The following is a 12,288-nucleotide window of genomic DNA, read 5'->3' on the forward strand; positions in this document are numbered from 1 at the left end:
AGAGGATTGAGCTGTCAAATTTAAAAAACGACACATCATGTGATTTCATTTTGCTCAGCGTATGTGGGGGCTTTCTGGCACATGGCCCAATATTATACTGCCAGAGGGTTTAATATGGCTACAGTGGTACCTCAGGTTACATACGCTTCAGGTTACAGACTCCACTAACCCAGAAATAGTACCTCGGGTTAAGAGCTTTGCTTCAGGATGAGAACAGAAATCGTGCTCCAGCGGCGCAGCGGCAGCAGGAGGCCCCATTAGCTAAAGTGGTGCTTCAGGTTAAGAACAGTTTCAGGTTAAGAACAGACCTCCAGAACGAATTAAGTACTTAACCCGAGGTACCACTGTATTTACTTTATTTCCTTGTCTTTATACTTTCCTGGGCAACCGGCCAGGAGCTGCTGACAGCATCCTGACACTGGGTTTAGCAGTGCCTACTAGTTACTCACTCTGCATTATTTTTGCTGTTTGCAATCTATGGGCTGGATTCAACTAAACAGTTCACCTAGTGGGAGCCAGCACTACTAATCCTGCTAGAGCAATTGAGTTCCCTTCCCCCTTCCCAGTGCATGCCCCAAATCAGCTGTGGGGATTGGACAATCTCCCCAAAACACTGAATGCGGGGGGGGGGGGGGGAGATCCACCTGGAAAGCAGAAATGCTTCTGCTGATGTAATGAGTTTCAGGAATAAGCACTGCAACATTTGGTAGTGCCGTATGTATACAAGTCAGCACCGGAATGATTCAATGAGGAGTTTCTACAGTGACCTATAAAAACAAGGCACGACACTTTTTATTTGTGTATAGTCCAGCAGTAGGGTACCCCAAGGACACCAGTAAGAAATAATAAGACAGAGCAGAGGAGAGATAGTTGTCCACATTTGATCAGTGATGATAGACATTATGACACATGGTTTTGTTGAAAACCACAAAAAGGGAACCACAGGTATTGATGGTAAGAATTTTGATGGTGTTAATATGTCAGAACATTGTATGAACAAATCCAAAATATCAATATAAATCGTATCAACATCTTTATTAATATAATCAAAACATTAAACTTTTTTGCAAGTTATTTTTAATTATATAATGCTTTAAAAAACATTTTTTCTGGTGCCTGTTTTATTTTATTTTTTAAGGACCAGAAAATCGCTGTAGTTTAAAAAAGAGTTTTGTTGCAATTATGCACCAGTCCATTATTTAGGCTGCACTCCTCACTAGGAGTTCAAACGTCTACAGCAACAAATGTGTGTGCAAATATTTTGCACTAATGCTTCTTTGGGTATATTTGCCCTTTGTTATATTTTAAACTTCTCATATTATAAACTGTATTTTGTCAAAGTGGATCAGACCATTTGATATCCCTACCAGTGATAAAATTGCAGGTGTTGCTTCAATGAAGTATGGTAAGTTCCCAATTTTAGATCTATGATCTTTTCTGGGATATATATATATATATTTGTTGGGAGCCAGTATGATTTGATAACATTAAGCATTAAGGATAAGTGATGGATGACTTTTGAAGATCATAACGCTGGATAAAAATGTCGGCCATCCGCTTCATTCCATTCATTCTGTTTCTGTTAAATATGAAACAAACAATGAAAATATAAGGTAACATGCATAGATTTTTGTGTTAAGCATGTATTGCATTTTAACTATGTTTCGTATTAACTATGATTTGTGTAGATACATCTTAATCGGCAACAGAATAGTCTTGAATCCACTGGATCCAGCTGCCTCCTCAATCCCCTGATAGTTCCCTGGATCTGCTGCCTTAAATATACCAGTCTCAAATTTGAGGTTCCCATTTCTTTCAGAGGTAAGGGACAGAATTATAAAACTGTCAGCAAGAGAAAAATAAACATGCAATCACAGCACCAGCTTCCTACCCTTGCCGGACATGCTGGCAAAATTATGCACAGCTTAACTCCCCACAACTGCTTAGGATTGCCTTGTAAGTTACTGTGTTTTTCATTCTATAGGACGCACCGGACCATAGGATGGGGAGAACAGGAAAAAAAAAATATCTCCCCCTCTCTGCTCAGCGCCCGTTCAGCGAAGCGGCAGGAGAAACGGAGCCCCTTTCATTTCTCCTCCCACTTCGCTGAAGGGGCGCTGCGCAGCTCTCCCTCTCTGCTGAAGCCAGGAGAGTCTTGCTCTTCCAGCTTCAGCAAAAGGAACCCGAAGCCTTTGGAGTGCATCGCAAGGTCCCGCTGCACTCCAAAGGCTTCAGGCAGCTATCCCTGAAGCCTGGAGAGAGAGAGGGGTCAGTCTGCACCAACCCCTCTCGCTCTCCAGGCTTCAGCGAAAGCAACACGAAGCCTCCGGAGCGTGGAGGGAGCACTCCCTCTGTGCTTAGAAGGCTTCACATTGCTATCGCTGAAGCCAAGGAGCCTGCATTCGCTCCATAGGATGCACACACATTTCCCCTTAATTTTTGTAGGGGAAGAAGTGCGTCCTATAGAGCGAAAAATACGGCGGTATTTGCACTCTGGTGTCATTGAGAAGGACCTCATTCTACTTCTTTTTGGGTAGACATATTTGAACCAGGCCTAACCATCCAACTTCCTTTTCCCAGTCTGCTTTAAATCCATCCTATGCCCATCAAAACAATTACCCTCCTTACCTTTCCATTTTTCCTATCAGCTAAGGTCTTTTGGCCTATGCTTACCAGGCAGCAGAGTCCACTGAAAACCTCTGAGGCAATGGAGGTAGGCACCAAGTAGCTGACATTTGCTCAGCTCATGATGGAGGCAACACATAGTTGGGAAATCAGCTAATTTACCTGTTGTCCCTTTTTATTTCCATTTATCCAGACAACGCTATACACATTTCTGGTCATCAATTTGAAGCTCTTTTCTAATATCCTTGGAAGGGTATCAATCTACTACTTCTTCTACAAATCAGCCTCAGATTTCAAGGGTTATCCCAGCACAAAGATACTAAATATAAGAATTGCTAGGGGCAAAGGAGACCAGTCGGGTGGGGAGAGGATTGGTTGGCTGGTACCTATTCTCCCCTCCCCTCGCATAGTTTATCCTTTAGTTTGTGACCTAAAGTCAACATAGATCAAGTTGTCCAGTAAATAGTTTTAAACTAACTGCAACACTTGACAAGAGCTATCTAATTCTGTGGGAGCCAAATATAATATGTATGTCCTCTGATCTTGGGGTCTCCTAGACCTCCTGCTACTTCCTCCAAGAGCAGAAAACGGCCACAAGCTCTACCATTCTCTGCAAGCTTCCCCTTTCACCCTGACATTTAAACTGCTGCCTCAGCACACCAGTAGCATTTTGGAGGATGAAAGCTGTGGTGGGCATTGTTCCTCAGCTCGGCTGTCAAAGAAGCAGCAAACTTCATCACTGTAAATCTTTGGGATGGAAACCATGAGACCATGAATGCATACTGCCCAACTGTATCTTTTAAGCAGAATATCCAGGATTGACAGAAGCCTTTCTGGCTTCCAATCCCAATCCCACATGTCCCATTTTGCTCCCATGCTTTTGGCTGGGACCCAAAGGCAGGCTTTTTTTTGGGGTCCCATACTGTGGCTCAAGTCAATTGGCTCACCCAATTGTGGGACCCAACAAACAAACAAACAAACAAACAAACAAACAAACAAACAAAAGCAAAGCCTATCTTGCCCCCACATGTCACTGTTCTCCTTCTTCCTTCCATCACAGCACTTGTGGATGGTGGCTTCTGGAAATACATCTGTAGTACCAGAAGAGGAAGAGGCAGAAGATAGGACAGGGGAGGGAGGGTGGGTGAAGGAATACCAAGACTGGGGTGGTTGGTGCACCAAGAAGTATAGTGATGGGTAGGTAGAGAGTGCCAAGTTTGGGTGATGGGGGAGTGGAGGAGCACAGATATGGGGCAGGGAGGATGGCATGTGTGTGGGTGTCCCACTTTTCCCTCCTGGAATGTTGGAGTGTATGTAACTGACGATGGCGACTGGGAGGTGAGACATGGAAGGCAGTTCCTAGAGCTGACTCAGAATTAAACTCAGTTCTGCATAACTTTCCTTCTTGCTTATCATTTTGGTTGCTGCTGCCATCGACTAGGACAGTGCTGTTAGGGAGGGCCACAGCGACTGGCATTTTACTCCGGAGCCGGGCCCAGGACAAAAGTTAACCAACGATGCTTTTCCATATCTTCCTTCTTTGGGCTGGCGGTAGCAGCTACAGGGATAGGCCAGGAGGAGGTTCTGAAGAGCTGCAATTGTTCCCAAGTTTAATTCTTTCCATTTCACATGTTGCACTTACACAGAGTGTTAATGTTTGTGACGTCTTGTTGAAAGGACATGGTGGGTGCTACAAGGAGCTCTAGTCCTCTGCCACTCCTTGCAAATCATCATGGGATTTTCATACTTGCACATCCTTAAGCTTTCCTATAACTTTGTTTACAGCAGGACAGAGCAGCATCTAGTTCCTCTTGTTCCATATTGCCACACTTACTTTTCATGTCACAACGTGGAGCAGGTGACCAGCCATTTTTGGTGCACACGGCTTTCGCTTGTTGATTAGCAGGATCATATCCATTCTCACAAGAAAATGAAATTTCTTCACCTTCTATGTACTTCAGCCAAGTATGGGCATTGAGTGTACCATGTGCAAGCTGTCTAGGAATATCACATTTTTCTAAAAGCAAAAAAGAAGATATGTTACATCATTGATAGACACATATTTTGGCAATCGAAATACCATTATAACTCTTCTTTTTATACTTAGAGAATATATGTATTTTTAGGATGCTGTCTTTTAAAAATTTGCAGGGATTTGAAAGAAGGAATTAACAATGTGCTTGTTCTGAGGTGACAAGAATGAGACATTAATATGATTCAACCCACCCCTACGTCCATAGCCACCTGCCCAAATGCCAAGATCTTCCACTGATATCAGGGGGTGGTGATCACAGAGAAAGCCTTTCCCTCAGCCCCCCGCCCCACTTATGGAACACAATCACCACTACCAAATTGGTCAGCCTGGTACTCAGCTTATTATATTTTTGGTGCCATATGAAGACATTTTCATATTAAATTTTAAAGTTTTCCACTCTGATTACTCACTGTCTAACCACGTTACACATTTTCCTTCCACATCTTTTGGAAGAGGCATATTTTGTGTTTGCACATGGCCGTTTCCATTTCTGATCAAAGTTGAGAATGCAAGGAAAATGTTAACTTACTGAAGCATTTTGGTTCTGGACTCCAGCCGAATTTGGTGCATGAACTTCTATCCCATGTTTCTTTATTTCTTGGTAGAAAACCATCACGGCAATGATAGTCAACTGTTTGTCCCACCCTTTTTGGAAAATAGTTTTTCCAGCGTTCGTAGGTATCAGATAGTTGTCCATTCTCAATCCGAATATAGTCACAGTTCTTTGCTTTGGAGAAGATGAGAAAAAGGTTAAGACAAACATAAATTAATCAGGATGTTCCACTTGCTATTTTCCTTGGCTGGCTGGTTTAATGGAGGATGCACATTTGGCTCAAGTGTATCAGTGTCTGAATATTATCTGGGTTTCCCTCTTTGGTCTGTGTATGAAAACAGAAATAGATGACTGTGGCAGAAGATGCAGGTGGTCCCCAGACAAGGATGCAGGGTTATGGTGCAGGGAACTCTAATATTTTCGGATGCATTGAATGCTATCTGCTCATTTTTTGAAACTGCAAAGAGAAAGCTACTTACGAATACATATCGGAAGAGGATACCACCCCGTCTCTGTACATGTGGAAGTGGCTTGGCGGCTCTGAAGCTGATACCCAGACTCACACTGTGTTTCGATTGTGTCTTGATATTCATACTGAATATGATTAGGCTGAAAGTTGCCATTTTCTACTTGTGGTGGGGAGCAGACAATTTCTATGAAGGAATGGAAGAAGGACATTTGGTCAGCAACAGATCAAGCAACAAATTCTTTCCCTGGCTAGATATTATTCAGTACATTGGTATGAGAATTCATTTATTATTTGTTAAAAACCAACAAATCTCAAAGCAGCTTACAAAAAAAGATAGAGCAATAAAATGATTGATAAGAAAGATTATCATTAATTTAAAACTTAAACAGGAACAACAACCACTCAGTATCCTTCCATCTCTAACTTGAGTTACCGGTACCTTTGCATTCAGGATACACAATTGAATCTCCATTGCACGGGATTACAGAAACAGGTTGCGAAGGATTTGTTGTAACCATGTAGCCCATTTTACAGGTGAACTCAACAGAACCACCACGTGGTACATAGATGTTTTCAGATATGTCTCCATCCAACCTCCTTTTAATTTCTATCTTCCGATTTTCCATTTCAGCCAAAGAGATTGCACAGGGTTCTGTGAGGAGAAAGAAAATAAATTCTGTTCATGAAGGCACCCAATATATATAGCTGCCATCCTACAGGCTGACAAGCCCATGGAAAGTCATCAGCTGCCATGGTTGAAGAGGAAGGATGCAAAACCAGACGCTTTCCTATTAGGAATTTTAGGTACAGAAATACCAACGAAGCAGAAAAGAATTTTTATGCACATGACAACAGCAGCGCAGCTACTTTTGGACAGGAGATGGAAAGAAGATAAAGTCCCATCCAGAGAAGAATCGTTGATAAAGATGATGGACTACGCTGAAATGGCGAATATGACTGGGAAGATTAGAAACCAAGAAGACAGAGATTTTAATATGGAATGGGGGAAAATTATAAATTACCCTGGAGAACACTGTAAAGAACTAAAAACTTTAGCAGGATTGTAACAAAACTTGTAGTGTAACAAGTACTGTGGTAAAACATGGCATTTTAAGAAAAAAACTGAGAATAATATAAGATGCAGTTGAAGAAAGATTGACAGTGGGACCCATGGAGGGTGGAGGGAAATCCAAGGATTAGATATGGGGTTGTAAATGTAAATTGTAAACTTGAATAAAAATATTTTAAAAAGAAGAAGAGGAAGGATGACCTTCCTGAGAAATCTTGCAGGCCCTACATCTCACGTGGCCTGGTGGAGTGTCAGGGAAAGGAGGGGTACCCCCTTTAAAATGGAATAACCATCATCTCACATAACCTTTTCCTTCTTCCTCACAGGGCAAAACTTTCCCACCCTCCAATCCTTTGAGGCTCCCACAGAGGCTTTTTGCAGTCACTGGTTTACACAGCCAGAAAGGATTTTTTCTCCCAACTACAGTTGACCCTGGCTTGCTTAAAAGCAGTGCACTCAAAAAAAAAGATATGAATTAGGTATCTCCCATGCTTTATCCCACATCCTTTACCATGAATTTGCCCCATATGATTCAAACGTCACAGAGAACCGCTGTCTGTAATATTAATGAAACCGGAAATCAGACAATACAAACAAACGACAGCAATGAATTTCCTTAAATGATATTCTAAACTCACTCATGCAAATAATATAAGCACTACCTTTGTTCTTACCTAAGCAAACAGGTGCTTTTGTCCAAGTCCCATTATCACAAAAAGTTCTGTTATTTCCTTCCAGAGAATAATATTTTTGGCATTTGAACTGAACTGAAGAGCCAGCCTTGTACTGCTTCTTTGATAAGGTAATAATGTCTCCATTCTCAATAGCAGGTGGGCGGCTACAGTTTTTCCCTCTTTCTGGTAAACAATAAAGCAATAAGAATGATGACTTAGTTCAGCAACCAAGGGCCACGAGTGAAGAACAGCAAATACTCTCACTAGCCTGGAATATTTATAGCAGGGGGGAAGTCATTTATGGCTCATGTGCAATAACGTGACCCGTAACTACCAAGGTCTGTTGGGGCTTTGACTGCACTAAAAAACTGGTGGGTTGAACCATCAAGACATTAATCTCATAACTGCAATTATGTGATTTGCTCAGAATCTGAAACATGCTAGTTCTTTTCCAGTATGTTTCATGGGACATGGCAGAAAATGTAGCACAAAGTGGTTGGGGAAATTACAGTGGTGCCTCGCAAGACGAAATTAATTCGTTCCGTGAGTTTTTTCGTCTAGTGAATTTTTCGTCTTGCGAAGCACGAAATCACATAGGAATGCATTGAAATTCAATTAATGCGTTCCTATGGTCAAAAAAGTCCAAACAAAGCCAAATTTGTTACAACAAGAGTTTATTAAGTGCTCTTTAAAGTCACACATACTGTAAAGAGCATTTCAAAAATTGAAGGAAGAATAAATTAAGTTTCTAAACATGACAGAAAAACATTTAAAAAGCAACAAAGTGTACAGTACATTTTCTAAGACTCTGGGGGACAACTCGAAGAAGGTTCCTCTTCCACTCTTTGCTTCTTGCTGAAGAACCCCCTCCTCAACTGTTCCCCCAGCCACCCACCACACAGAAATTCAAATCCATATTTTTAAAAAAAAAAAAAACAGCAGAGTGGCCCAATGGTCACAGAAAATCATAAAAATGCAGGGGGGGGACACACAAGCTTCCAGATTCTTGCAAACCCCTCCCCAACACCAAGTCCTTGAATTCCAAACACCCCAACCCAAAATCCAAAAAAACCCCAAAAAGTTTTAAAGGTTTAAAAGAAGTTTTGGAAAAGCTTCAAAAATCACCAAAGTCTTTAAAAACCTCAAAAAAGGCTACCACACCGCGTTCTATGAGTTGCTTCTCGAAGTCAAGTCGCAACTGTATTAACGGTGTTAAGAAAAAGGAAACAAACTTGCAAGACGTTTTCATTTTTCGTCTTGCGAAGCAAGCCCATAGGGAAATTCGTCTTGCGAAGCAGCTCAAAAAACGCAAAACCCTTTCGTCTAGCGAGTTTTTCGTCTTGCGAGGCATTCGTCTTGCGGGGCACCACTGTAATCCATTCTGTAGGTCATGCATGTTGGGAACGGTTTATCAAGGCTAATTTTTTTGGCCTAAACCAGGATTCCAAAGTAATTCACAAGAAACAATAACACAATTAACACAACTTTAAATGCTATGAACTACATCTAACAGCATGGGTTATGACATGTGTTAAGCATGACAACTCAGAGCTTTTCCCCCGGCCAGAACTGTGTTCCAGCATCTCTCAGGTGGGTTCCATTGCCTTTATGAGAGAAAAAGTGAGGTATTCATGATGAGTTCCAGCACCTCTTTATCTAGAAAAATAGCACTGGATACACTGATCCTCATCGCCAGAGTGTCTGGGGCAGCCCAGTCATAAGGAAGAGGTACAAATAATAATAACAAAACATTATGGACATGCCTCTGGTCCATACATTCATACTAACTGGATACCCAGCACACGCAGGGCTATTTCTGAGGCAACAGTCCTGGTCCAATCAAACCACAGTGCAGTGGACTGAAAACAAACACTACAGCCTTGTCTCCATGTGCTTATAGCAGGATACAACCAATTCTGTGGAGGGGGAGCGGTGGTGAAAATTTGTGAACAAATGAAGGCAGCCTTGGAACCTGTGGAACCAGTCAAAATGGAAAGTGTAACTGTTGAGCAATTTTTCAAGATGAACAATGTCTTTACCAGAGATACACGAGGGCAAATCCATGTGCCCATCAAGACACTTCCTGTCCAAAGGCACCGTGAGGACATGCCCTTCCCTGCACTGGAACTGCAAGATCTGATTATGTTGAATCAGTTGTGTCCGTACTCGGTTCCCAGACAGAAGCAGGTTTTTGGCCTCAAGTTGTTGTTTTGTGACAATACAAGGTGCTGAAAGACAAAAAGGTGGCGATGGGGACACAAGTCAGGGATAATCACTGGTGCTCATTTCTTCATGTGCCCTATTCCGTTTGCCCTCTTTGTACGCTAAGGATTGGCTTACATTTGTCATCGTCTTCAGGGAGGGTTGCCATATCTTGATGAGAAGAAGAAGAAGAGTTTGGATTTGATATCCCGCTTTATCACTACCCTAAGGAATCTCAAAGCGGCTCACAACCTCCTTTCCCTTCCTCCTCCACAACAAACACTCTGTAAAGTGAGTGAGGCTGAGAGACTTCAGAGAAGTGTGACTAGCCCAAGGTCACCCAGCAGCTGCATGTGGAGGAGCGGGGAATCGAACCCGGTTCACCAGATTACGAGCCCACCGCTCTTAACCACTACACTACACTACACCACACCACACTGGCTCACACTACACTACACCACACTGGTTCTCAGTGAGCAAAGGAGCAAAGGAGAGGAAAGCCATGGCTGCTGCCATCCCAAGCTGGGGAAAGAGGCATGTTCTTCTTTTTCCATCTCGGGCTGGCAGCAACTGTGGCATGTGGAGCCTCATCCAGGAAAGCAAAAACATTCAAGGAGGGTGCAAAACAGGCTGGTGAGGGGCACAGCTGCTGAGGGACTATTATCTAGGGAGAATACCGAAGCTCGGTTAGAGAGGCTGGACAGACCACATTTGTCTCCTGGAGATGAGATTCTCACACTCTGCGTTCATGTTTCCAGCCTGCAAACACAGCTTTGCATGGAGAGAAGCTATCAAAGGTCCTGTTGGACAATCCACAGTCTAATTTGAAGGTTGTTGTCTTCAAAGAGAAGATGGCCTCTTACCCAAGCATTTTGGTGGTGGTGTCCACTTTTGTCCACTGCATGTTATCCACTCAGAGCCTTCCAATACAAATCCGGGGTTGCAGTTGTATTGCACTCTGTCACTTTCAACGTAAGCGGCCTTCTCACCACTTCTTATTTCCCCAAAATCAATGTCAGGTGGTTCTTCGCACACTGCAATCATATGTACCATCAAAACCAACTTAATAATAATAATAATAATAATAATAATAATAATAATAATAATAATAATTGTAGTAAACTTCTTAAATCAAATACAAGTCAACATTACCAACACTTTCCAAAGATATATTTTAAATTTAGTAAATTATTTTTCCTAACATTTTTTGGATGATAATTCATTAATTTCTATCAGTCAATTTGTGAATGGAATTACAAGGGATCAAATTAATGAACTTCTATTTCTTAGACTCCTGATTATGTTAACCATACAGAAAAGGATGGTCATAACTGGAATGATCCATGTAGTAATATATCAGCTTCTTCAGCCAGTTAAGCAAAAAAAGCACCTAAAGGGTTATGTGCAATCACAAAGGCATGGATATTATTGCTACATTAAGCATAGTTGGTTCCAACACCATCCTAATCCTCAAAGAATCTACCACTATCTTTTTTATAAAAAAAAATATCGATTTTATTAAAGGTTTCCAACCTAACATAGCATAAAATCCCAACTAAACTAAAGAGAATAATCGAAAACAATATAGCATAAGAACAACTAAATACAAAAAGAAAATAAAGCATATTAATGATACAAAATTATCCCCCCCCCACCTGAGAGAGCTTCCTCTTCCACTGCTGCTATCAATTGCTCCTTCAGTCACTTCAACACAACGTTGCTTCTTCAATTAGCTGAGCAAAGACACTCTAACATTTATGTGCATGTAAGGGTGAAGGTGAAATATTCTGTCATTAATTAGTTAATATTAAAACCTTATTGCATTGTTAGTGAAGTGTCTCTGGTAATCCTTGGAGAACTGCCAACACAAATGGACCAAAAAAAATGCAGCTTTATACATAAAACAGTGCTGAATTAACTTACATCTTTCCACACCTGCTGAATGCAAATGTTTCTATTATTAATACTACAGTGACCATTTACCTTGGCAAAAAGTTGCCTTTTTCCACCATCACTCACCATTTTGGGAAGTACAGCATGTCCACAGAAGAAATGGAAGAAGATAGACCAGCAAGTTCTTCATAGCAGCGCTTGTTGCTCACCTTCTTCTAATTTTTCTAATGACTGACCTTGCAAAAGTCACTTTTGGTTTCACCAGTACTTCATGGCTCTGTGTCATGAGAAGAGGAAGAATTACTGGAACAGGGAACATGAACTCTTTAACCCAGCAAGGCATGTTTGCAGAAGGTAGGTCAGTTTTATGTTGCAATTCTGGCAACAGTGGTCGAAGCACTGGCCCTTTGGTACAGCCCTGGCAATGAGCCCAAAGAAGAAAGAGTCCTTTTTGCAAGTGTTGAAAACTTTTGGGCAAGCCCTTTTAGCCATCTATGAACCTAGTAAGGCATAAATTCAATTCGCTTTGCATTTATAGCCAAATATATCCAATTCTCATTTCACAAAACAACACAAGAACCAAAACATAGTTGTCCTTCAAAACTCATACAATTTTGTGAGGAGGTTCTCCAATCAAACAGTGAATACAAAAATGCATCTTTTAGGGAAAGTATGCAGGAAATGAATTTGTGAAAATAACATGCAAAATGCATTATATCAGCAGAAATTGCTGGCGAAAGAATGTGTGCCTTAGCCAGTACTCCATAC

The 12,288-nt window shown here is 41.5% G+C and overlaps 1 protein-coding gene across 1 annotated transcript; it reads right to left on the reverse strand.

Annotated features, from left to right (window-relative positions):
* Window positions 1-1,016: 1,016 nt before the first annotated feature.
* On the reverse strand, window positions 1,017-11,856 carry LOC310708452 (complement factor H-related protein 2-like). Its single transcript, XM_083506822.1, has 9 exons — window positions 11,647-11,856; window positions 10,491-10,661; window positions 9,465-9,653; window positions 7,426-7,608; window positions 6,122-6,334; window positions 5,693-5,866; window positions 5,190-5,387; window positions 4,460-4,642; window positions 1,017-1,579 (listed from the first exon to the last, which is right to left on the reverse strand). Exons 1-9 carry the CDS (start codon window positions 11,708-11,710, stop codon window positions 1,569-1,571), a joined length of 1,386 nt encoding a protein of 461 aa, XP_083362948.1. The 5' UTR covers window positions 11,711-11,856; the 3' UTR covers window positions 1,017-1,568.
* Window positions 11,857-12,288: the final 432 nt, after the last annotated feature.

This window comes from Podarcis liolepis, assembly GCF_965112155.1.
Source record: "Podarcis liolepis genome assembly, chromosome: 6".
NCBI lineage: Eukaryota > Metazoa > Chordata > Lepidosauria > Squamata > Lacertidae > Podarcis > Podarcis liolepis.

Bases quoted from the DNA above. Each gene is read 5' to 3' on its own strand.
- LOC310708452 (XM_083506822.1), bottom strand. From the start codon at position 11,710: ATGAAGAACTTGCTGGTCTATCTTCTTCCATTTCTTCTGTGGACATGC. The intron at 10,662-11,646 runs GTGAGTGATGGT...ATATGATTGCAG, and splicing joins ATGCTGTACTTCCCAAAATG to TGTGCGAAGAACCACCTGAC. The intron at 5,867-6,121 runs GTACCGGTAACT...ATTCCTTCATAG, and splicing joins TGTGTATCCTGAATGCAAAG to AAATTGTCTGCTCCCCACCA.